At 48.5% G+C, this 25,427-nt stretch overlaps 1 protein-coding gene across 2 annotated transcripts in view; it reads right to left on the bottom strand.

Annotated features, from left to right (window-relative positions):
• Positions 1–25,427, bottom strand: part of CPQ (carboxypeptidase Q) — a 558,393-nt gene that overhangs the window by 27,676 nt on the left and 505,290 nt on the right. Inside the window, exon 8 of one of the 2 annotated variants that reach the window (XM_058698649.1) lies at positions 7,912–7,983. The exons of the other annotated variant lie outside the window; for it this stretch is intronic. Coding sequence (XP_058554632.1) covers positions 7,919–7,983 — 65 coding nt within the window. The 3' untranslated portion in view covers positions 7,912–7,918. Of the gene's footprint in view, positions 1–7,911; positions 7,984–25,427 lie in introns of those variants that run through there. 2 annotated transcript variants of the gene reach the window in all.

The following is a 25,427-nucleotide window of genomic DNA, read 5'->3' as shown; positions in this document are numbered from 1 at the left end:
CTGTTCCATACACCGGACTCTCAGCCCAAGGCAGAAAGCAGCCTGTCTCTGAGACAGAAAGATCTAAAGGAACCTCACACTGATGTTCAAAGCATCATCATATGGATGTGTTCAGCAGAGTTTTATTATTCATCTATTCATATTGGCATTTGCTCATTCAACAACTATTTATTGCATAATCCTGTGTCCTAGACTCTTTGCTATGCTCTGGAGACCCAGGTTGCTTAAGAGAGAGTCTCTTCCCTGGGGGCTCATAATCTAGTGGAGGAGACAGACCAGAAACAGGAAGTATAACCCGAGGATGCATCCCACAGTAGAGGTGATGTGGGAGTGCAGAGGAAGGGCCCCAATCCTGGCATCAAATCTGCTCCACCTCATGACAAAGTTCATGCGTGAGCTGTGTGAGCTGTGTTCTGGAAAAAAGGACAGGCTCAGGACTGACAAAATGTGAGCTGCAGGCAGAGGCCACAAACAGACCAGAGAACGGGAGGACAAGCCCCCCACTGACCTCCTGGAGGCCATCGACTGGCTCTAAGCTCAGCTCCCGGAATCTGGTGGGTCTATTCCAAGCCTCCCGTGGGACCTACAGAGAGGGAGCATCTCTCACGGGCATGGATGTAAAGTCAAACATCTCAACTATGCTTTGGTTTTGGCTCCAAAGACGACTTCTGTGTGGCCGAATCTTTTTCTTCATGCATTTTATTATATATATATATATATATATATATATATAGTCCATGCTCTAAAACATTAAAAAATAAGAAGCTAAAATGAATTTCCAGAGTTCAAAATGGCAGACTGTGATCAGAGCCAATGTCCTTTTCCTTCCAATGTTGGCTTGTCTGCAAAGTGATTTCATACATACTTGGTGAAGTTATGCTGCCCCCACCCCCGTCTTTTCCTTCTTCCACCTCCCCCAGTTCCCACCCATTGAGGTTGTCATCAACTTCAGCTGTGGTCAAAGGCTAAGACCTGGGCTGAAGTCTACCCTGGACACCCTTTGGGGCTTGGCTGAGGGACTTAATTTCATCCCTATTTGGAAGGACTCAAGATGACATTTTTGTCAGTGATGGTATAGAACTCTCTCCTTCCTTACCCACCTGGTTGTCTAGCCTGAGTCAGGAACTGACTTTTCCCTGGAGTAATAACACAGTGTAGGCCATCAGCCATGGCCAAGTACAATCTGGGTGTCAGGTTCATCAGCACCAGTTGGTGAGAGCTCCTGGAGGGCAGGAACCAGACCCTCTTTCCCCATTTTCCAGCACCTAGCCAGCTCTCTGGCATCTGGAAGGGGCTCAGTAGTGTTTGGAGAATTCACCCTGGGTATTACCCAGGCAGACAACAGCCCTCAGGTTCACCATAGGATGAGGGGGATTCTTCTACAGCTAAAGAATAAAGATGATAGTGGTAATAAAAGAGACGAATACCATTTATTGAGCCCTAATGCTTTGTCAGGACAAGCAGTTTACAGGCATTACCTCATTGGAACTCAGAACCTCTGGTGTAAATATCATCGCCCTCATTCTACAGACGAATAAATGGAATCTCAGCCTTGAGGAATCTTGCGACAGCTTGCTTGATGGGGCTTGGACCTAGGACGATCAATTTTGGACTTTGACTCTTATCCATGACATCTTGTTTTGCTACCTGAGCTAAGACTACTAGAAAGCAGTATCCCTCCTACTGCAGAGCATCCCAGCTTCCATGGGACAAACTGATGCAGGACTGGAGGATCCTGTCAGGAGTCCCTTTTATCTGGGCTATACCCCCAACTCTCTCCCCATCAAGGCATGGGAAGCACAAGCCAGGTTTTACTCAGTGGGAGTTTGGGTTTGGGTGACCAAGCAGCAAAGAGATAAATGCCATCCAAATTCGCACTTAAAATAAGCAAAACAGCCCCAGGGCTCACATGACCAAAGCCAAGGGCTGAGGGATTTGGTAGGTCTGTTTATTTCAGTCTGTATTTGACCTTGCACCACACTCACCAAGCAACTCCCAGTGAATGCAGAAACCTTTCCCCGCCGCGGGAACATCTCCATACAAAACAGAAACACTGCACAGATGAGAAAAATTAAGACGTACTCTCCGGCCCGCCTTGCCGTATTATTTAAAACAATTACTGTATGATTTTGCTTTCACATAGCCATGGAAACCCTGCTGAAAGGATTTAATACAATTTATTGTGTGAAGCTTAAGAAGAAATCTGTTTCTCCAGTGCTGGAAAACAAAGCCTGCCAATTCCTCCCCCACCTCCCTACAAGGTGTGATGGATGCAAATTGCCGGCCGGTGGGTGACCTCACACAGCAGGCGACTGAGCTTTCTGGGAAAGCGTTCTGGAGAGCCCCGGACCTGCTTCCTTTAGATGTATCAGAAAACAAAGCCAGTGCCAGAGGAATGCTAATCTCCTTTGATGTGCCCAGAGCTGATTTACCATTTCGGAAAGGGAAGCACAGTTCTGGGCGGCAGGACCACAAGGTTTTGCAGTACACACAACAGAGAAATTTCCCCTGCCAGGTGACCCCGGGAACCTCTCCATTCACAGGCTCTTCTTACAGGTATTTCAGGCCTTGGTGATGGGATCCGCGAGGAAGCGGAGCCGGACACGCGGGTCTGGGGACAGGGCGGGCTCGCTATGGCGCTTGATACCTACGACCTAGTTTTGCAGCCCTTGTGGACCCTGGTTGCATATGACAAACCTGGCTGTGTTTTAGGGGCTTGGAGATGGACTGAGGCTCTAAGTCCTGGGTCTTTTTGATTACATTAGAAACCTTGAAGCTGAAGGAGGCCCGGTAATTTTTATTTTATTTTTATTTTTAAATATTTTTTTAATTTTTAAAATATCTTTAATTATTTGTATTTATTTTTTGATTTCTTAAAATATAACTTATTGTCAAGTTAGCTAACGTGCAGTGTGCTCTGGGCTTCCGGAGGAGATTCCCATGATTCATCGCTTACATACAACACCCAGTGCTCATCCTGGTATTTTTTACAAGGGCACCAGGTGATTGGAATGCGTGGCCAGGGTTTCCAACCACTGCCCCAGGGCTTGGGCTTCCTTAGGCCGAATTCTTTATGCTGGCTTTCTGGTTCCCAGTAAGAGGCATCGTGCCTGATGATCTCTAAGCCTGAAAGCCTTGCTTTATTATTTTTTTAATGTTTACTTATTTTTGAGAGAGAGAGAGAGAGTGAGCAGGGGAGGGGCAGAAAGAGAGGGAGAGAGAGAATCCCAAGCCGGCTCCATGCTGTCAGCACAGAGCCTGACGTGGGGCTGGAACCCAGGAGCCTGAGCAGAAGTCGGGCGCTTAACCGACTGAACCACCCAGGTGCCCCACTCAACTCTTGCCTCTGCAGTTCAGTTCTTTATCCCTAGTTTCAGTGAGTGGTGGGGAGAACGTCAAATTGCGGCTCAATTTGGGGAAACTGGGTGAAGGGCTCTCCTGTACTATTTTTGCAACTTCCTGTGTATCCACAATAATTTCAAAACAAACAGTTGAACAAAGTTGGAGCTAACAGCTTGGGTTCAAATTCTGGATTTGTTTCTTAATATGAGGTTTGGGACTTAGGGAAATAGCGTACCCTCTTGGGCTTTTTCCTGTGGAAGATGAGGATAATTATATCTATTTATTACACAATCAAAGGAGATCATAAAAGCATAAAGCCTGGGTGTTAGCTGGAGTCTTAAGGGCTAGATGAGATTGTTCCAACCCTCAACCTACAGATCTGGACTGACTACTTTCTCAAGCCAACTTACAGCCTTGTGGTCACCTCAGACTGTGACCTCTTGCTGCCACCAAATTAGTCAGCTTGGACACTGTCTCAACACAAATGTGTTCAACCCAAATGTGCAACTCAGCCATTTCTCTTGCCAAACAAACCTCTCATGGAGGCAGTTCTGAGTGCAGGGGACTTCACTGGAGGTTTGTGAAATGAAAGGAATTACATGGGCGCTTCAGAAATGACTCATGACACAGCGTCATACAATCCTGCTTCTGAAGGTTTTTGGCCACCGCCATATTGGTTGGTCCTCACCTCTTCTGCTCTCGTCGTCCCTCCTGTCTTTTTCCTTTGCCCCCAGTTTCTGTGCCTTTCTAATGTGGAACATTTAGCCATCTTGTTGATTTCTTTAGCTCTCATCTTTTCTCCAGAGATCTTATTAAAATATTTTCCTGACACGTCCAGCCTCTCCAAAGCTACACAGAGCATCGGGAGGTCAACAAAAAGTCAGCCCCCAACTCTAACCCGTTGTGATGGCAACAGCAGGACTGTGCTTTCAGCTCAAGCTCACAGTCCGCAGCCCCCTTCCTCCACCCTGTCTGACTCACAGTGGCCTGACAAGAAGGCCTCTCTGAGAATCATCTCTTTAGTCAGGCAGAGTTCACCAGCCTCCACGCCATGCTGCCAAGAAATGCTGTTTATGCTTTCATTAGAACAGACTTCCCTTCCGCTTGCATGCTGGGTCCTCCCGTCCCCCTACCCCTTGCACAAGCTGGTGATGTCTTCAAAGACAGGAGACACGTCTTTCCCATCACATGGTATAGTCCTGGTGCACAGAAGGCATTTGGTAAATGTTTGCTCAAAGTAGCAATGAATGAATAATGGTTCACCAAACAACAGCGCTGAGTTTGCTAGGGTTATTTATTTTAATGTCATGCAAAACACAGAGTGGACATTATCTCCTGTTTCTGAGTCTTTTGTGATTGGTTAACCAACAAGTTAGGACTAAAGTAGCTGCAGCGTAAGAGCCAGTGAGAGGAAGCCATGGTGGTTGCATTCTCGGGGGGTTTATGCTCGACTGTAAAAATAATGCTACGTCATGTTGTTGGAGCCGTTCTGTAGAGCTTATAAAGTGCTTTGTTTAATTTAAAAGTATCCTAGCAAGGATGAAGAAGGATAGCACACTTTACAATCCCTTGTCGGTAATTACCAGTCAACCTGTGATCAGACAGGATTAAAATTCGGATCTTTAGGACTTCTGACTCTGCTCTCACATACCTTGCCTGGGGATAATCCATTTCTGGAGAGAACAGCTAAATACTTCTAGTGGGCAGGGATGTGTCTGTCTCTTAGCAGCAGAAGGCAGAGCTCAGTTCCCAGCAGCTCCGTTGTCCTTCTTCCTCTGGCCTGTATCATATTTGGACTTCTTAGCTTCCAGGTCAACGCAGGTCGCAGGGATGGAGGTGAGCATCGGGTGGCTGCAGAGATACCTGTCAAACCTCAATGCCTAGGTTTATTCAGTGATGCTGGATTGAGACAGCATGACGTGTACTCATCTGTGCTTCATAGCAACTCAGTCCATGCACATTTACTGAGTACCTTCTATGTGCAGGCACTTTTGTAGGTGCTGCAGATTCTCAGGTGAACAGGAGAGTCGCAGTCCCTATCCTGACCGTCTAGTGGAGAAGACGGACATTTAACAAATAAAGGATCATAAACGTGCACAGTGCTGTGAAGGAAGTACTGTGTGAGTCAAGGGAGTAATGGGAGTAGTGGTGAAAGCTGAGGACAGGGTCACAGCGCGGTTGTGCAACTGTGGTCTTTGTGAATGGCGTCCCTTGAGGTAGGGTATTGTACAAACCGTCTGGTCAGTATGGCAGTGGGCCTGAGAGGGAGGCAGTAACATGTAAACTGAAAAGGATGAAAAGGACTTTCCAGGTGAAGAAAGGAGGACTGGCATGTGCAAAGGCCCTGAGACTGAAAGGAGCTATGCATGGCCAAAGGATTGAAGGAAAAGTAGTGTGACTAAAGCAGAGTGAGAGGGCGGTGTGGTGGGCCCTGAGCCTGGAGAGGAAAGAGGAGCCAGGTCAGGCAAGGCCTGAAAGGCCTCGGAGAGGAGTCTGAACATTATTCTGGCTGCAGTGGGGGAATGTTTTGAAGCTGGGAATGGTATGATCTGTGTCAATTTGGTCTCCACTGGGGGATAAATCGCGGTGGGGACAGCAAGACCGGAGGTGCAGATAGCACTCAGGTGTAGACGGCCCTGCCAGATTCAGTTTGCACAATACACCTTGACCTCCTTTTCCTTCTCATGCTTACAATTGTGACAGACTTTGCAATTTTCAAAACATTTTTAATTTGATCCTAGGAGGTGAGGTGGGTATGATCACCCCACTCCATACTTGAGGTAACTGAGGTTTAGAAGGGAAAAAGTGGCTTTCCCAAGATCCAACAGCCAGTGACTCCTGGCACTGGTTCTCCAGTCAAATCAAGGAACCTGACTAATCCCCATTCTATCATATTATGCAATGCCCAAGCTAAATTATATAATTACTTACTTTTTTAAACCCTAAGACGTAATCTGAAATTTCCGAGTCATGATTACCAAGCAGAAAAAGAAAGAAAAATACCCAGGAAAGACTGACGTTTTCCCTAGGAACAGCCAAGGTCACCCAAATTTCAGACGAATTGGGTTAAGAGCACTGTATTTCATCGGCGTCACAGTGGCTCTCTCTTCTCATCTTTATTTACCCGAGTGTGGCCTACTGAAAAGGATCCAGTGTGCTCCAAGTCTCAGAAGATGTCTTTTTGCTCATTAATCACCAGAGGTTAAGACATAAACAAATCAACATTATTTAGAACGAATGAGGCAAGCATTCGTTTCAAAGACTTTTGTTTCCTCTGGGAACATGAGCTACCTGAGCCATAGCCACAAAAATATGTGTTTTCTATCCCTTTTAAGGAAATGCCACCTCATTGCCAAACCTTAAGCACAACATCCCAAGTGGAAGGAGAGGTTTCAAGTATAGCAGGGAGGAAACTCAGATTCAAAAACCCCACAGTTCTCTTCCACTGGGGACTCCATCTGAAACTGTCTGTGGATAGTGTTTAATGTTCTGCAAATCTCCTATTGAACAGGAATTCTTGTTACAATTACAGTATAGTGTTTTCCCCAAGATCCCTCCTTGTCTAGGAGCCAACCGCTCAAACCTTGAACAGATCGTTCCCAGACTGAATTTCCAATGCCCTCATTAAGGAGCAGGCATGAGGAGGAAATCATGTTTATCCTCCCCTTGTCCTTGACCCTGGGGCACACCAGATAAGTCATGAGTTTGGGGATCGAGGATTATAGCATGTAGTTGGCCCTCTTCGCTTTTTTCTGGCTAGAGTTTTGTCAGAATTAATTCACTTGGATTTGTTATTTTGCTGGAATCTCTATGGAAATTACTAATCCAGAACATTACAAGCATAGTCCCATGAAGCATAAAACTTAAAAGAAAAAAAAGCAGAAGGGGGGCGCGTCTGGGTGGCTCAGTCAGTTGAGTATCCGACTTTGGCTCAGGTCACGGTCTCGCAGCTTGTGAGTTCAAGCCCTGCATCGGGCTCTGTGCTGACAGCTCAGAGCCTGGAGCCTGCTTCGGATTCTGTGTCTCCCTCTCTCTCTGCCCCACCCCCACTTGTGCCATCTCTCTCTGTGTCTCAAAAATAAATAAAAACATTGAAAAAACACTTAGATGTGGGCAAATAGGGCCCTGTGGGAAATGGAAAATGGAACACCTGAAAAGGGCAGTTTTTCAGCAAGTTGGGGTGGGGGTAGGGGTGGCAGGGACTAGAACCCAAAGCTGCCATGATCCCAAGGCATGTTCAGTGGAAAGTTTGGGTTTGTAAGGATGCCAAAACCTACCAAACACACCCTGCTTGGCGTGGCTTTTCTGTAAACACCACCCTACCCCTTTTTCTGAGGGCACCCATTCAGAGGTGGACGGAAAAGGTGGCAGCAGCTTCTGTGTGGCTGCATCTAATGAGGTTCATGTCATTGTTGTATCTCAGTTCTGGGGAGGAAGGTCAGGGGGGAGAGCTGGCTGGGCTTGTCACATAGAAGCAGCATTGGAAACAATTGCAGGCTCCCCAGATCTCCACCCCTGCTGTCCTCACCTCCCCCAGTACACATTTCCCCCCTCCCAGTGGCATTTGGTCCTACCTTTAGCATGTACCACACCCGCTGCTGATAATCTGTGCACAACTCTGTATCCTGTAGGGTTCTGTGACTGCAGGTGACAGAAAGTGACTCTGATTAGTTGGGGAGAGGAATTTTATCAGGAGGTCGATCAGGCACACGTAGAATCAACAACACTGTTTCAATAGTTTAGGAAACAGACAGGAGGCGAGACTCAGCAATGGGGGAAAGCATCTATTTATGAGCTTAGTCCTGCCTGGCCCCTGTGACACTGGACCACTGGGGGAGGTGCTGGGGGAAAGGAACTTCTAGTTTCTCTATTCTGGGGTGCAGGTGCATGGATTTACCATCTTGCTAAACCAAAGCCAGGAGTAAATCAGGGTGCTGAGCGAGGGGTGGAGGAAAACAGGGTTCACTGTACTTTTTCAATCTCTCCCAAGGGTCTGTGAACCATTCCAGGCAAAGGACAGGGTGATATATTTCTCCTCTTTGTATCCCCCAGGGTAGAGTCCCCTGTTTAATGCAAATATCCCCAAACAGGGCAGACCTGAGGGGCCTCAGACAGGAAGCTTGGGTTGGCCTATTGTTGCAGGTTCAATTCTGGGAAGAGGGAGGCTCTCTGAGGGGGCGGGGGGCAGCGAGAGGTGTCCACACGCTCCTCCTTCTGGGTGGCTGCTGACTGTGAACACTCCTTCCTGCAGGAGCTTAGAAAACTGGGGTCACAGGCCTCCAGGGAACTGGGAAGAGTCTCTCCCTAGTCCCTGGCGGTTGCCAATCCCTGCTATTCAGACAAATCTCCAGGAGCAAGCGGAAGGCCTGAGAGAGTGTGGCCGAGAACCTGAAGAGAGACAGAACGCCTGCTTTGTCCCTCCCTATGGATCCCCTGTTATCCTCATGGCAAATGATGGCTTCCTGCGTGCCCTCTCCTCTCCCCTCCCTAGGCTAGGACTCCAGGGCTGCATAGATTCATTTCTGAAGCAATTAGAAAAAACAGCACCTTATAACTCTTGGAGGTTGAGTTACAATTTTAACCCCAGCTGAGACTTACATTTTAATGAGAAAAGCATGAGCTCTGTGATGTTGGGGAAGCCACGTCATCCCCCTGGGCTCCCGTTTCCTCTTTTCCAAGGCGGTGGGGGCAGAGGGGTGAGTTCTAAGTGTCTCAGTTCTCAACAGCCCACCATGCTAAATGAGCAGCCCCACTGCTTAGCTAGGACACGTATGAGCCTCATTTATTTGGGGCTGCGCTCAGAATCTAGAGGCACGGTTGGTCTCCTAGGTGACTGCCTTGCAACCCCACGGTAATCTCTTTCCTGCGCCTGTTTTCTCCTGTAAAGGGCTCTGGTAAGAGATTCCAGAGGCGCTGCAGAGCAGGGAGAAGCCAGGATTTTAATATACATGCAGTGACATTTAGGGCCATGTCAGCATCTCCAGGCCAAGCTGGCACAGACTTATAGCTCACAAGATGATGCCTTTGGCTCATACCTTGCTTAAAAACAAAACAGAAATCCACTAGGAACACAAAATATTCTTTAGCAGAAAAGGAGGGACGCTTGGGACAAGTCAGGTGTCAGGTGGGCTGGAAGGCAGAGGTTCCCGCTAACACTCGTCTTTCGGGGGTCACATGAAAAGGTTTAACTTTGTATAACGTAGCCCTCCCCAAACTTCTTTGAACATGAAATATTTTCTTTTCGTGGACTACTCATCAATTGCTGGCAACTTTGCATGATCTGTCTGCACATACGCTTTTGTACAGGGAACTTCCCATGCGCACTGACCCCAGGGCCTCTCCAGCCTCTCCATATATTTGGGACATGCAGACAGCTTGTAAAGGAATGACACATTCAGTAAGGTTGGTGAATACCCTTTGAGCACTAACCGTGGATCAGACATTGTGTTGAGTATCAGATAAATTTGTAAAAAATACATGGTTTCTTTCCTCAAGGAGCTGGTAGTCTGGTCGGAAGGGGACACGTGAAGAATGGCATCACCTTGCCTTCAGTATTGCTATGCATGGAATTGTGTCCCCTGTTCTGGACTGAATGTTTGTGTCCTTTCCCCTCAAATTCATACATTGAAACCCCACCTGCCAATGTGACGGTATTAGGAGGCGGGGCCTTTGGGAGGTGAGTAGAATTAGATGGGGTTGTGAGGATGGAGCCCCAGTGAATGAGATTAGTGCCCTTGTAAGAGTCCCTGGCTTCTTTCCACTCTCTGGGGTGGACACAACCTGGGACACAACCCGGAAGAGGGCCCTCCCAGAACTCCCCCCACCCCCCCCCCCCACCCCCCCACCGATGATATCGTGGTCTTGTACTCCCAGCGTCATGAGCCATGAGAAGACAAACGTCTGTTGTTTATAAGCTGTCCAGTCTGGGCACTTCATTATAGCAGCCTCGACTGACAAAGACACCCCAAACTCATATGTTGAAGCCCTGACCCCAATGTGACTGCTTTTGGAGATTTGGAGATAGAACCTATAAGCAGGTAACTGAGACGAAATGAAGGCCGGGCCCTATTTTGATAAGAACCGTTGCCTCACAAAAGAAGGAAAAGAGGGATTGTTCTCTCTGCACAGGCCGAGGAAAGGCCAGATGAGGACACAGGGACAAGGCAGGCACCGGCAAATCAGGAAGAAAGATCCCACCAACAAACTGAGCTCTGCTGGAACCTTGATCTTGGCCTTTGCAGCCTCCAGAGTTTTGATAAAAGAAATTTCTGTTGTTTAAGCCACCTAGTCTATGGTATTTTTAAATAGCCCAAACTACATGCGTGGGCATGCGCAGAGGATCCAAAGTCAAAAGCGGGCAGCCACAGAAGTGTCAGGAGCCATCGCCCGGGGGAACCGTGGCTGTTCGTGCACTGTGCTATCCTTACCTGTGGAGCTTATCATGGGCTCTCTGCGGACTTTGGGAAGCCAAGTCACGAGTCTGCGTCCCAGCCTCCTCATCTGATAGGTACAGTCGGCTTTAATGTTCTGTAATTATTTGGCCCTTGTATTCATTTCCTAGGATTGCCATTAACAAATTACCACAAACTTGGTGACTTAAGACAACAGAAGTTTATTGTCTCATGGTTCCGGAAATCAAGGGGCCACAGGCCATGCTGCCTCTGAGCCTCTGGGTAGAATCCTTTCTCGCGTTTCCTGGCACCTGGTGGTTGCAGGCAGTCCTTGGAGTTCCTTGGCTTATAGCTGCATCACCCCAACCTCTTCAAGTGGCTTTGTTCTCTGTGTGTGTATCCATGGGTCTTCAAATCTCCCTGTCCTTACAAGGACTGCACTCATTGAATTTATGGCCAACGCTAATCCTGATGACCTTACCTAGATTACATCTGCAAAGACCCTATTTCCAAAGACCAAAGGTCCCATTCGCAGTTCTGCCAGTTAGAACTTCAACGTATCTCTTTAGATGACGTGATTCAACCCACTACAGCCTTACCATAGATCGAGACAATCAACCTGCCCAAGGCTTGTTGAATCACCTTGTAGACCGTGTCATAAGCCAAAAAAGATGGATCATAATTGGCTGTGTTCACAAACGACGTGAAAACTGGAAACATGACATTCAGCTCCTGACTGGTCTCCTGTTAACAGGTCTCACACTCTTCTACCTATTCTGTTCTGTGCTCCGAGAACAATGGCAATAAAATACAAATCTAATCATGCCGTGTCCTTGTCCAAAATTCTTTGTGGCTTCATCTTGCCTAAAGCATAAACACTCTACTCCATTGTGGAACATGCCAGCCCTTCATGATTCGGTCCCTGTCCAGTCCAGCTTGGGTTCCTGTCCAACTCATCAGAGCATTGGGATGTCAAAAGACACAGTCAGGTGGAGAGAAGACAATGGTCAACAGTTGGGCCTGCAGAGGATAAATGGGATGGGGGCCGCGGATTGATGGAGGCTGCCCCAGAACGGGACAAAGAAGGACGCAGCAAGGGTTCTGTCAGAAGAATCATGAAAGTGACTAGTTGGTACCTAAGGTGTTATGAGGGATGAAAGGCTCGGCAGTGGCATTAGTGTGGCAGGCGTCCCACCATTGCCAAGTTTAGAACGTGGCTGGATTGGGGTGACAACTCTTGACATAGGACAACGACTTCACCACGGGCATTCGGAGAAGGAGGTGACTTGCCCCTCCCTCCTCCCGATGCTGGAAGGTGAGTGTCAGAGGGAGGGAGGCGTGGAACCTGTCCTGACCCACCCCTGCCCTAGCCCCAAACCGCAGTACCTATAGATCCAGTCAGTCAGCACTGGGGGGCTGGCAGGAGAGGAACTGGCACCCGTAAAAGAGCATCAAGTCCAACCACAGGAAACAAATAATGTAATGGCTAAAAGTGACAGAGCGTGGTTGCTCACAGTCACTAAAGAAACAAAACTGTGTCGTGTTTACGTCTGGCAAGTTAAGCCTCTTCGACAGTCTTTTTGATGGGGAAACCGAGGCAAAAAGATGTTAAGTAGATCTCATCTTCAGTTCTGAGGAAAATTAAATTGTGCATGGATCTGTGCATATTACCAAGGGCTCTGCAGATCTTAGCTCTTATTATTTCAAATGGAGAGAAAGACGTGTACAAAAAACCCTGGCATCAAAAGGAGGCTCTGCTCAACCTCGTGTTGCCTCCATTTTGGCAACTGTCAGCGTTGTGATCGTTGCTCTGCGTGTCTGCCTGCTTGACCCTGGGGACTGTGCCAGGCGCACCAGTGATGAATGACCGAACGAATCATGAACGAGTGAAGTTGATAAAGTGAATAGCCTTCCTATTGCAAACTGTAGGGGTTAAGCGGAGGCTTGGAGGGTAGGTGTAGCTAAAATCGTTAAGATGCTGAATAAAGGTGGTGATAAACCCAGGCTTTGGAGCATTTTCTTTGAGATGTGGGTTGTAATACACTTGGGTTTGTGAGAGAAGGTGACAAAAGTGGTCTGACACCTTTAATGCAAGTTTGACTGGGGGTGCAGGGTATGGACAGGGGTTGTCTCTGGTTCCCAGGGGGCCCTGGGCAGCCTGGATTCGATGGTGACCAGCGACAACAGAATGCACAGCTCTCCGTTTGCTGTTTTCCTATGACAAGCAGGTGGGCATTAGATTTGGTCTTTTCAAGAGATGAACGTTACACAGAAGAACGTGTTCACGTGAGCCAGTTCTGCTGCGATAATAAAAAAGAACCAGCGGGAACCCAGCTTCGTCAGGCAAAATCCTAACTGAAAAGGCAGTGCTGGCCCTATTCGCTGAAATTCAGCAAAGCTCTATGCTTATGTAGAGTTTTAGAGGGACATTCTCTCGATCCCAGAAGAAGCCATTATTCCCAAGCAGTTACTCTTGGAAGAGAAGCACTGCTGTTCTGCGAGAGCCTGTTTCCCGGGCTTTGCCAAATAAAGAGGGAAGGTGAGCTGTTGTGTGCCTGGCACTTCCAAGTCTGACACACAGTTGCTCGATGACAATGTGGGTACAATGGGATTGAATCTAGGGTCCCAAGGGAGAGAGTAGCTCACTTGTCCAGGGTGCAGCTTGTGGGAGCTCACGGGGCCAGGTCCTTAAATGGCTAAACAAGCGGTGGTGGATTGAGACCACAACCGTGCCGAGCTGAGAGAGTGTAGCCCATGCCACAGGAGATGCAGTCCATGGGCCTCAAGCTCAGCTTGGTTTCAGAGGATGTTAACCATCAATTCTGTCTTAAGGTGAAGGCTTCCTCCAGCCATCTCCTCTCTGGCCCTTTGATTTTAAAAGAGCTGAGTGCATTTCTGTAACGCCTCTGCCGTGCCACGTTCGGTGGTCGTTGTTAGACAGGACGCGGTTCCCATGCTTGCTGGGTGTGCTTGCTAGTGTGGGACACAGATACGTGAGCAAAAACAGGGCAATAGAGGATGCACAGAGAAGTGTGGCTGTTTTCATCGCCATCATCCAGGGTGGCGATCCTTGGCCACTCAGAATGCTGACAGCTTCACCGCAGCAATGCTCCCTCCATCCCACCTTAACAGATGCTCTGTGGCCACGCTGCTGTGGAGGGCACCATAAAAACCACTGCACAGTAGCCGAAATCGTTTCACGTATCTCACTAGGACCACTGCTTTGTTTACTCTGGTAACCCCAACAACCCTTGACTCCATGAGGACTCAACTCACGGACCCGGCCAATTTTTCAGTGACACCAACATCTTGGTGTTCTCAGAAGCTTTCCTATCCAGCTTGGAGTCTGTGGGGACAGCCCGTTCCCCTTCCTCCTTCTCCCTCTGTGGTACTGCCTGGTGAAACCTTGGCCTTGGTCATTTCTCACTCTCCTCCTCCTCTGTGCCTGCACCAAATAGCTCAGCCTGCCAGGACAGGATTCAAGGCTAACCCAAGGCTTTTGGTCTGAGCGCTGGAAGAATGGAGTTGCCATTTTTGGAGATGAGAGAAAGACTCTGGAAGGAATAGGTCTTTGGGGGAGAAAGTCTGAGTCCAGCTCTGGATCTGTGAGGTTTGACATGGCCACTGAAGAGCATGGATTTATGAATTTGCGGTTAAAGGAAGAGAGGTCCAGGCAGGAGATAGAAATTTGGAAGTCAGCAGCATATGGACATTTAAAACATGGAGATTGATTGAAATCATCCAGGGAGAGACTGTAGTTGAGAGAGGAGAAAAGGTCTGGTGACTGAAGCCTGGGACACAAACAGAATTCAGGGAGACGGTGAGGAAGCAGCAAACAAGGCAAAGAAGGAGTAGCTCGTGAGGGAAAGAAAGCCAGGGAGTGTGGTGTTCCAGAAGTCAGGTAAAGAAAGTGTGGAAGAGGGGGCATGATGATAGGGGGTAGGGGGGAGATACTATAGAGATACTATAGATACTATAGGGTCAGGCCAGGTGAGGGCTGAATAGGGGCTGAGTTAGAGACTTACGTGTCATCTGGAGACAGTTTCTGTGGGATGGTGGGACAGCGGTTATGACTGAGTGCATTGAGGAATAAATGAGAAGGGGGGAGTTGAAGACCTCAGGAAGCTTTGAACTACCTTGCTATAAAAGACAGAGTAGAGCAATGGGGCAGTAGACAAGGATGTGGGGTAAAGGGAGTTTTTTTATGGGAGAAATTCTATCTGTGTGCTAGTGGGAAAGTTCTAGGGAAGAGTTAAAAATGGACGATGCAGGAGAGAGGGATCAGCTGCTAGAAGGAGTGGCCTTGATGGACGAGAAGAGGCGCTCAGGAGGGGCAGTGTGGAGGGCAGCCACAGGAAGGCTCACTGGGCTGGGCGCAGGGAGGGGCAGGAGGTCTGCACCCCATGTGGTGGGGACATGCACGGAGGGCAAGATGTGACCCTGCTTTCTGGATCGGGTCCCTGTTCTCAGAGGATGGGGAAGCCGTGAGTGAGGATAGAAAGAGGTGTTTGAGGAGGTGTGTAGAAGGTTCATCTGTGAGATGAACGGTATGAGTGTCCAGGGAAGTGACCCTGCCCTGGCCTCGGGAAGGTTCTGACAAAGTATCAAGGCCAGAGAAGGAGGGAGGAGGAGCCCTGGAGGAGGGCAAGTGGAGCCTGCATCCCTGCCCCCCACTCCAGGTCTGGTTGTACTCCTAGGGGTGCAGGAGGGACACATGGCCCGAATCGAGAGCCCTCCGAGGGTGCCGTGCCCTGGGGACACGACCTTCAGGGAGAGCAGGGGGAGGCGGTTTGCTGCCCACGCACGAATGTAGCGGCCACCTGCCCCTCCATCCATCACCCTCTTCCACGCTCCACACTCTGTGCGGCTTCCTGAAACCACTGTCCATCAACTCGCCTGCCCTCCCACGGGAAGGGTCTTGTCCATCGCTCTGTTCCTGGAGCCCTGGGCACCGCCTGGTGCAGACTGGCCCAATGGTTCTCAACCTGTTTATTCTCAGGACTCTTCCACACTCTTAAACTTTGCTTTTTATGGGCTATGTCTTGTCAATACTTACCATCTTGAAAATTAAAGTACAACATTTTTAATACTGCCTTTAAAAAATGTATTAGTTCTTTAAAAAATATAATGAACCCGGGGTACCTGGGTGGCTCTGTCAGTTAAGCACCTGACTCTTGGTTTCGGCTCAGGTCGTGATCTGACTCTTGGTTTCGGCTCAGGTCGTGATCTCGTGGCTTTGTGAGTTCGAGCCCCACATCGGACTCTGCATTGACAGTGGAGAGCCTGCTTGGGACTCTCTCTCCCTCTCTCTGGCCCTGCCCTGCTAACGCTGTCTCTGTCTCTCTCAAAAATGAATTTAAAAAAAATTTAAAAAAAAAGAACCCATTGCATATTAACATAGAGAAGTTATTATTATGAAAACATGACTTGTATTTTCCCAAACCAAAAACTAAACTTTAGTGGGGAGGATGTCCTTGTTTTACCATTTTGCAAATCTCTTCCCATCTGACTTAATGAAAAGTGGAGGGGTTCCCATATCTGCTCAGGCCTTCAGTCTGCCATATGTAGACTCTGAAACCTCCACAGGTTATTTGCGGGGGAACGAATGTGAAGGAGATAAATGAGGTCTTGGTAGTATGCGGAAAATAGTTCTGACAACTTGCGTACCCCTGAAAGGGTCCTGGGGACCTTAGGTCCCACTCTGAACACTACTGCGAATATTTGCTGATTGACTGTCTGACCGACTGAATGAGTGAATGAACGAACAAATGAGTGAATGACTCTGTCAGTGCGACGTGCTGTCAGTTTTCTCCCTGGGCTTCCTGCCACCACCCAGGGCTCCCTTTCTAGGTCGCCTTCTGGATTGTTGCAGAGTCACCTTGCCATTGCACTGTCTGTCGCTTCAGGGTCAAGTGCAGTTCGATAGCATGGCACCTGTGGTCACCAGGGCCGGTCCCTGCCCACTTCTCGGGGCTCTTTTTATTCTCCCCACCCCAGCCTCCTGCCATACATGACCACTTCTCCCTTAATTCATGCTGTTCCCACCACCCAGAACATCTTTTCCTGCGTCCTCCTCTCTCCCCCACCCCCCACACTGTCTGGCAAGCTAATCCTATTAAAGATCAGCTCTCTGAAGCCTTGCCTGACTACTTGCCACTGAAGCCACTGATAGACCAAGAGGCGCTTCACCCAGACCTCACTACACAGAGCACTGAGACCTTCATAGTCATGGCCGATGACCTAAGTGGGTGCACACACCTTACCTGCCGTACGCCTTTCATCCTCACACAGGCTCTGGGAGTCAGCCACTGCAGCTGCCATGTGGCCACACTGGGATGGAAACCACACCCCTTTAGGTGGAGGCTCTGCAGTCAAGCAGCTCTGAACCGGATCCCGAGAAACCTAGTCTGAAATGCCCAGCTGTAACTTGCCTGGGCAAGTAACTGAATATTGCTAAGCCTTAGTACCTTCATCTGTGAAATGGGATGCTAACCGGACCTATCCCAAAGGGTTTGGTAAATCTTAAACACATTAGTACGTGACAATGGTTTAGTACAGACAGCCACTGGCACATAGTAAGTGTTCAGTAAGTACCAGTTCTTATTAGTTATTGTCACGTGTTCCTGCATTTTTCCACGTTCTAAGTGTAGGTAGATATTTATGCCACTGTCCTCTATTTGATGTTGAAGTCATGAAAGCAGGAACTATGTCCTGTAAATCTGTGTCTACCACACAAAACCCACCACCGTTCGTGGCACTTAGTAGCACCGTTCGTGCTACTAAGTTTGTGGCACTTAGTAGTAGTAGATAAATATCCCATGAATGAAGGAATGAATGAGTGGCCACGCTACAGGCTAAATCAAGTCCCTGTTTACTGGACTCTGTCCTGGGTAACTTACATCTGTCATGTCTGCTGAGCTGCACACTCAAGTCTGCATCTTGGGACGGGCCACAGGAATTTCCCCAGACGTCCTTGCCTCAGGGAACCTGCAAGGAGGCGTGACTGGAGGGAGAATGTTTGGTGAAGGCAGACGCTGAAACTGTCTTTGAGGCGTGCGCTTAGAGAGCATACACAGGTTCAAATGCCAAAGCAAAGCCATGGCACCCGCCGCGTGGCTTCCGGGGGCCGACCCTCTGGAAGTTGTGCTCCCAGCTGATGCAACCGTGCGTGTGCCCCTCTGTGGTGGACTCCGCTGACAGTGCTCTCCGACCGTGCTCTGTGGGAAGGAAGGCTGGGAGGTGGAGGCCCTGGCTGTCACATGGCTCTCACTTCTGAGCCTCTCCGAACTCCTCTTTGGGGAATTGCTGGGCTGGGTCTGACCTGGAGGAGGGACAGCAGCATTCTAGGCCCTCTGCTTGCTCACTGCCTGGCTTTGCATGCACGTTGTTGTCATTGTTGGGGGCGATGTCACTGAGAGCCCATCTCTGCTCAGCAAGCAAACAGCCTCTAGTGTGGGGTCATGCTTCTCATGCCGGAAGGCTGTAAATCGTAACGGTCAAGGGCACGAGTCTTGGGGGGCAAACAACTAGATACAAGCCCCAGTTTACATCTTTCCCCTGCGTGAGATTTCATGTAATCCCCTCAACCTCAGCTTCCTCGTCTGTGAAACGTGGATAAAGACAGTTCCCTCCTAGTGCAGGTGTGAGATTTAAGGGAATTAGGGCAGATAAAGCTCTAGGATGTTCCTCAGTACTTAGTAAATGCTCCAGAAATTCTACCTGTTATTAGGAGATAAGGCCACAGGATGAACCAGGTATATATATATATATATATATATATATATATATATATATATATTTTTTTTTTTTTTTTTTTTTTTTTTTTTTCCTGGAAAATCAGTTTTTCTCAGAGAGTTAGGGAGAGGTTTTGAATTTTGATTATGTCAACAGAGCAAGCACATGATATAAATATTTTATGAATTTTTAGATAAAATAGAACCTTTGGAGAAAATAAAATTGTGCTTTCAATGTTTGTTTTGCCCTTTCTGACCCTGGCTCCAGAGCCCCAGGCCTGGGGCCGGAAGAGCACCCTCTCCTGGTGTGGGGGTACATCGGGTCTACATAGAAGGCCCCCCTCCGCAGAGCTTTAACAAGCATAGTTCCGGACCTGACCTCACTCAGAGGGATTGCACCCAGGAAGGCTGTCCCCTTAGGCTAGGGCAAGGGGTGGGTTTGCCCTCTCTCTTGGGGACCCCTGAAGTGTCACAGATGAGTCAGCAACTGATCTGCCGCCTGAAGCCGGAGCAGAGCTGATCTAACAGAGAAGATAGAGAGAGTGGGGCAGGTTTATTCATTTCTCTACTCTGAAGTCCTGCAATACCATGAAATCTTTGTATCCCCAGAACCCTTGCTCTAATCATTTCCTCTGTGTTTGAACTCACTTCAGGGCTTTGCTCAGGATGTCTGGAAAGGTGGACGGGACCGTTAAGAATGTGGCAATTACCTCACCTGCCCCTTGGCTTTCAGCTTGCACTGGCGGTAAGGCCTGAATGTATGGTTTTCAGTGGCTCCTTCAGGGTAACTAGATCCTGAAAGACAACTAAAACATACAGATGCAGGCTGGGTAGCTGCTCCATTACATGTCTCTGCAGGGCTGTGCCACGGCTCGTGGCTTTAATACGTCGGGCACACGACTGCGTGAGGTCTCCACCTCCCTGGGTCATCGGAGGTCTATTTAAGGTCAATTACGACAAGTTCTGAACAAAGGATTAATAGAAATCTGACAAATCTGGTTGGGAAATGTACTTACTTTGTCAGATTTCTCGAGTTGTAGCGTTGCTCCGTTCAGGCTGAATGATGGCATTCAACGTGCCTCCTTACTCATCCTGACAGCTAACAAGATAAACCTGTCAGCATGTGATTTGCCGAGAAGTTCAGATAGAAGTTGCCAGTGGTGCACGCTTTGGAAAAGGGATGCGCGTCGCATTCAAGGCGGTGACTGTAAAACAAATCTGTTTCTGCCTGCTGTGCCCAGACGATTGCCTCCAATGGCCAGGCCAGCCGTGCCCGTGCTCAGGTGGTGAACTCAGCATAAAGCATCGTGGTATTGGAGGACCACTGGCAGAGAGCTGAGAGCCCGGTCAGGGGTGCCCTGCAGGTACAGGCCAAAGGCACAGCCGATTTGCATTATTTGGGCACTTGCTTCGTCTATGGCTCGTGCACAGCCACAGGTGTGCCAGGAGCTGTGGCACGGCCAAACTGCCTGAAGGGGTAAAAGGTTCCCTGGGAGGACCTCGTGGTCTCAGAAGGAAACTGATGGGTGTCTGGGGCTGGCCACACAGCAGACGGGGGGTTCCAATGTGGGATCCCTTGAGTTGCTCACCAGGGGTTGGCTGGTCAGGGACCACTGCATCAATCTCTCCGTTTCCCCCAGGGCCACACCGGCAAGACAGGGCAATTCTGGATTAATGCGGCCTCTTGTCCTCACTTCCGTTCCTGTTGATGGGTGCCAATGGACAACAGGATGCTCCCAAGTTCAAGGCACCGTGGATCTGAATTTGAAGACATGCTTTCACAAGAGGGTCATGCCAGTGCCACAGAAGCCTCACGCTCCCCAACCGTCTGGGTCAAGTTTACTTCTGGAACCAACATGATCTGACCTGGTCAAGATGGTTGAGCCTCAGCCCACCGGCCATGGCTCTGGACTTAGTCTTGGAGCTGAAGGCCTGGTGTTTAGGAGTGATGACCAGAGGTATGTCGTTACCAATGGGCTGGGACTACTGGTTCACCTTTTCCCCTTTAGGGCTGAATCCTGTCCCCAAGATTGAAGATGGGGCCCGACTCACTAAACTGTTCCATCTCCTCTCTGGGGTGGGAGGTGGTGGCTACTAGGTCTTGTCCTGCACAGGAGAGGAGTGGACCGATGGTCCAGTACCATAGAGTGCCACTTCTGAGTGTCACCCACCACCTGAATTCATGCCATTTTGTTTTCTTGAGTCAGGGCCAGGGGCAGGTCACCATACCTTTGAACAGCATAATAGCTCTGCATTGAGTCCAGACCAGGGGCTAGGCACACTCTGAGCTATAGACCTATCTCACAACAATCCTATGACAAAGGTTATATTATTCCCATTCATTCAACAAAACCATAAACTCATGTTGTGCTGGATTCTATCCACAGGTAGGGAAGCCTTCAAAGCTCAGAGAGGCTAAGTAATCTGCTGGCTGAAAGATCTAGTAAATGGCCAAGCAAGTAAGAACTCAAGCAGTTGGACTCAGGCACCTGGTGCTGAATGACCCACTGTGTCTGATCACCTTCTATGCTAGGCCATAGGCAGGGCTATGTGGGCAGCCCCAGAGCCCTTTCAATGCTTATAACTAACTCCCAGGCCTGCTGTCCTGCCCCCCTGGATTTAGCTGGAGTTACTCAGAGTTCCGAGGGTGGGGAAGGGGCTGGGGCCCCACACACCCCTTTGGTCTCGGTTATTTTCAGCCTCCTTTCCTAGACCACACTGGCCATACTTGATAGCGACCACAATTAGTTATTTTCAGTTAACACATTTTTTCTTTTTTTTTCAACGTTTTTTTTTATTTTTTTTTTTATTTTTTTTATTTTTTTATTTTTGGGACAGAGAGAGACAGAGCATGAACGGGGGAGGGGCAGAGAGAGAGGGAGGCACAGAAGCGGAAACAGGCTCCAGGCTCTGAGCCATCAGCCCAGAGCCTGACGCGGGGCTCGAACTCACGGACCGCGAGATCGTGACCTGGCTGAAGTCGGACGCTTAACCGACTGCGCCACCCAGGCGCCCCCACATTTTTTCTTAAAGTAGAATTTAATAAATATTTCTTTTTATGGAGGTAATTTTTATGGCTAATGGTTCTATCTTTTTATTTAAAAAATTTTTTGACGTTTATTTATTTTTGAGACAGAGGGAGACAGAGCATGAACGGGGGAGGGTCAGAGAGAGGGGGACACAGAATCTGAAACAGGCTCCAGGCTCGGAGCTGTCAGCACAGAGCCCAACGCGGGGCTCGAACTCACGGACCGCGAGATCATGACCTGAGCCGAAGTCAGCCGCTCAACCGACTGAGCCACCCAGGCGCCCCGATGTTTTTTAATTTTTAAAAATTTTTTTGTTTTTTAGTTAAAAAAAATTTTTTTAATGTTTATTTTTGAGACAGAGAGAGACAGAGCGTGAACAGGGGGAGGGTCAGAGAGAGAGGGAGACACAGAATCTGAAACAGGCTCCAGGTTCGGAGCTGTCAGCACAGAGCCCGACGCGGGGCTCGAACTCACAGACCGTGAGATCATGACCTGAGCCGAAGTCAGCCGCTTAACCGACTGAGCCACCCAGGCACCCCATAATGGTTCTATCTTTACAGTATTGATATAAAATTTGCTTTGTAAGTAAATGGATTTAAGCTTTTATTATTTTTTTGCATATACACAATGGAATACTACTTGGCAATGAGAAAGAATGAAATATGGCCTTTTGTAGCAACGTGGATGGAACTGGAGAGTGTTATGCTAAGTGAAATAAGTCATACAGAGAAAGACAGATACCATATGTCTTCACTCTTATGTGGATCCTGAAGAAACTTATAACAGAAGACCATGGGGGAGGGGAAGGGAAAAAAAAGTTAGAGAGGGAGGGAGCCAAAACATAAGAGACTCTTAAAAACTGAGAATAAACTGAGGGTTGATGGGGGGGTGGGAGGGAGGGGAAAGGGGGTGATGGGCACGGAGGAGGGCACCCATTGGGATGAGCACTGGGTGTTGTATGGAAACCAATTTGACAATAAATTTCATATTAAAAATAAGTAAATAAATAAATAGCATTTTGCCTTGGGAAAAAAATAAAATATTGTGGTAAAATACACATAACATAAAATGTGCCATCTTAACCCTTTTTAAGTGTACAGTTCAGGAGTGTTAAGTACATTCACATGTTCTGCTACCAATCTCCCAAACTCTGTAAAAATCTTGCAAAATTGAAACTCTGTACCCATTAGACAGCTCCCCATGCCTCCTTCCCTGAATTTCCTGGCAGCCACCGTTCTGACTTCTTTCTCTATGGATTTGCCTACTCTGGGTGCCTTCTCTAAGTGAAACAAGACAGTATTTGTCCTGTGACTGGATTATTTCACTTAGCATAATGTCCTTATGATTCAGTGATGTAGGATGTTTCAGAATTTCCTTCAAGGCTGAATAATATTCCATTGTATGGACATACCACATTTTGTTTATCCATTGATTCGTGGATGTTAATGGACACTTGGGTTGTTTCCATCTTTTGGTCACTGTGAATAAGGTTCCTATAAACATGGATGCACAATTATCTTTTTGAGACCCTGCTTCATTTTTTTTTTTACATAGATACCTAGAAGTGGAATTGCGGATCATATGATATTCTATTTTTAATTCTTTTCAGAAACACCATATTGTTTTTCACAGGGGCTGTGCCATTTTGCATTCTCGCTGGCAATGCACAAAGGTCTAATTTTTCCACATAGTCACCAACATTTGTTATTTTATGCTTTTTGATGGTAGCTATCCTAATGAGTGTGAGGTGGTAACTCACTGTGGCTTTGATTTGCATTTCCCCAATGATTAGTGGTGCTGAGCAGGTTTTCGTATGCTTGTTGACGATTTGCATACCTTCTTTGGAAAAATGTCTATTCATCAAGGGGCCCGTTTTTCAATAAGGTCATGAAGTTAATAAGTTTTTGAATCACAAATGCTTCTGGGAGAGGCAACAGACTTCATCAGTTTCACTGGTTCAACTGACAGAATTCATTAGTGTTTGCCTCAGAAGGAGGCTGTGCTGAGGACACTGAGAACATGTGGATTGGATGGTGTAGGTGGACAGGAAGATTATGGGGAAGTAGAGGTGGGTAAGATGGCAGGAGGCACTGGGCAGAGAAAGGTGCCCTGTGGGATCTAGGAGAGAAGCAACAAATGGGAAGCAGGAGGGAACCCAAAATAAATCTCACTGCCTTCTCAATTTTGTCAATGACTGATCAGGCTCTCGGGGATGCCCAGAGAGAAGTAGGGATGAGAGTCCTCTGGGTTATACATATATTCAGTCCCTTGTTAGATTTCAGGACAGACACAAAGAGGCCTCTAATGAATGAGAATTTTCCTGATTCGGCTCCCACCACCACCTGGAGGCCCCATCTATGGATGTGTGGGTCATGTGGCAGGAGGGGAGACTCAGAGCTGGGCTCCCAGATGAAGCATTCTGACTCTCTGGGTCTCTGTCAGGTAGTTTTCAAGAGGGCCATGTGGGGGTGTTGGAAATGTGTGGAGTGGTTTGAGCTGGAGAATGCTACCTACTTGGGATGTGGGTCAGAATGCTAATGGGTGGGCAGTACGATTAAGAGCAAATTGTTGTGCCTGAGTCGCAACAACGTCCCCATTGAGAAATGCTGCTCCATTCCTTGAAGGGACAGCAGATAGGGCAGAAAGGGCACAGTCTGCCCTAGTGACTGACAACCTGCATCGAAATCCCCACTGTGATACTTACATGCTAGGCTGCTTTGTGCTCATTCCTTAACCTCTCTGAGCTGTGTGCTACAATCTTCCCCAGGCGAACATGGGCTTGGCTGCTGCTTTGAACAAGGCTGATGGTTCCCCATCATTTGGTAGTGAAGAGGTGACCCTCCAGCTGTGTCTGAATGCTGCTATCTTCTGCTGGGAAGCGGGGCTGGCCTGCCAGGCCTTGGACGTGCGTGTGTCGGTGAGTTGCTTCCCAGCCGCAGTGGTGGGAAGGGAGCTGGCAGCCAGAAGGGCCACGTCAACAAAAGCAGGCAGTGCCCACCCACTTGTGTAGCACTCTGGCATCAGTTCCCTTGGCAGTGGCTTCCCTTTGCCCTGGAACAACCCCGCCTGGGTCGGATCAGCTGGTAATCACAGCCCTTTACCACCGCCCCCCCCCTCCCCCCGCCCCCCCCCCCCCCCCCCGACGAAGCTCTGTTTCCAGTGGGCCCAAGGCCCTGCGGATTCCACCTGTGCCTTTCCGGCTCAGAGAGAAGATTTTGGTGCTTTTGTTTGATGAGCTGCTGGCAGCACCCCTGGTGGCACTCAATTATAGCCCAGCTCAGCCGAACGCTTTTGGTCTCGGGTTATGAAACGAATACCTGCTGAGCCCTGGACACCCGAGCTCCGAGGCTGTTCAGATTTCACAACATCACTCTTGAAAAAAGCTCCTGTCTTACGCGGATCCTGTCACTCCCCTGTGTCATTGCATTCTTGCCTCCAGTTATGATTTTTGAATATTTCCTCACACCTTCCCCCACCTCCCAGCCACCTGTATGTTCTCCCCACACAACAGCACATGCAGCTGCACACCTCGGGGGTAAGAACACAGGCAGGAGCTGCAGCTTGGGGCAACGTGTGTCACGGGGTGCTGGCTGTACCCAGGATTTTAGTGGCGGGACATTTGTGTCTTTCTTCCTATGTAAAGGCCCATTTATCTACATTTCAGGCACCTGTGAATAAAGTTCTGTGATCTTGTTCATCTTACGGAGGCTCAGTTGAGTCAGGTTCAACTCTCCAGGGTGTTGGGGTAACCCCCTCTCTCTTTGCAGACACAGAAGAGGAGGCTGTGCCCTCTGAGGATATTGTCACTTGGTGGCTGTGCTCTCTACTCATTGGAAATATGTTGCAAGTTCGCTACAAATAGAAATCCCAAATTTTGGGAAAGGTGCATCGTTTTGTGACACTGATAAAAACATTGTTGGAGACTTGCTGGA

The sequence above is a fragment of the Neofelis nebulosa genome, chromosome 14 (genome assembly GCF_028018385.1).
Source record: "Neofelis nebulosa isolate mNeoNeb1 chromosome 14, mNeoNeb1.pri, whole genome shotgun sequence".
NCBI lineage: Eukaryota > Metazoa > Chordata > Mammalia > Carnivora > Felidae > Neofelis > Neofelis nebulosa.
The sequence above is the reverse complement of the archived record's forward strand: the minus strand, read 5'-3'. Positions and strand labels throughout refer to the sequence as shown.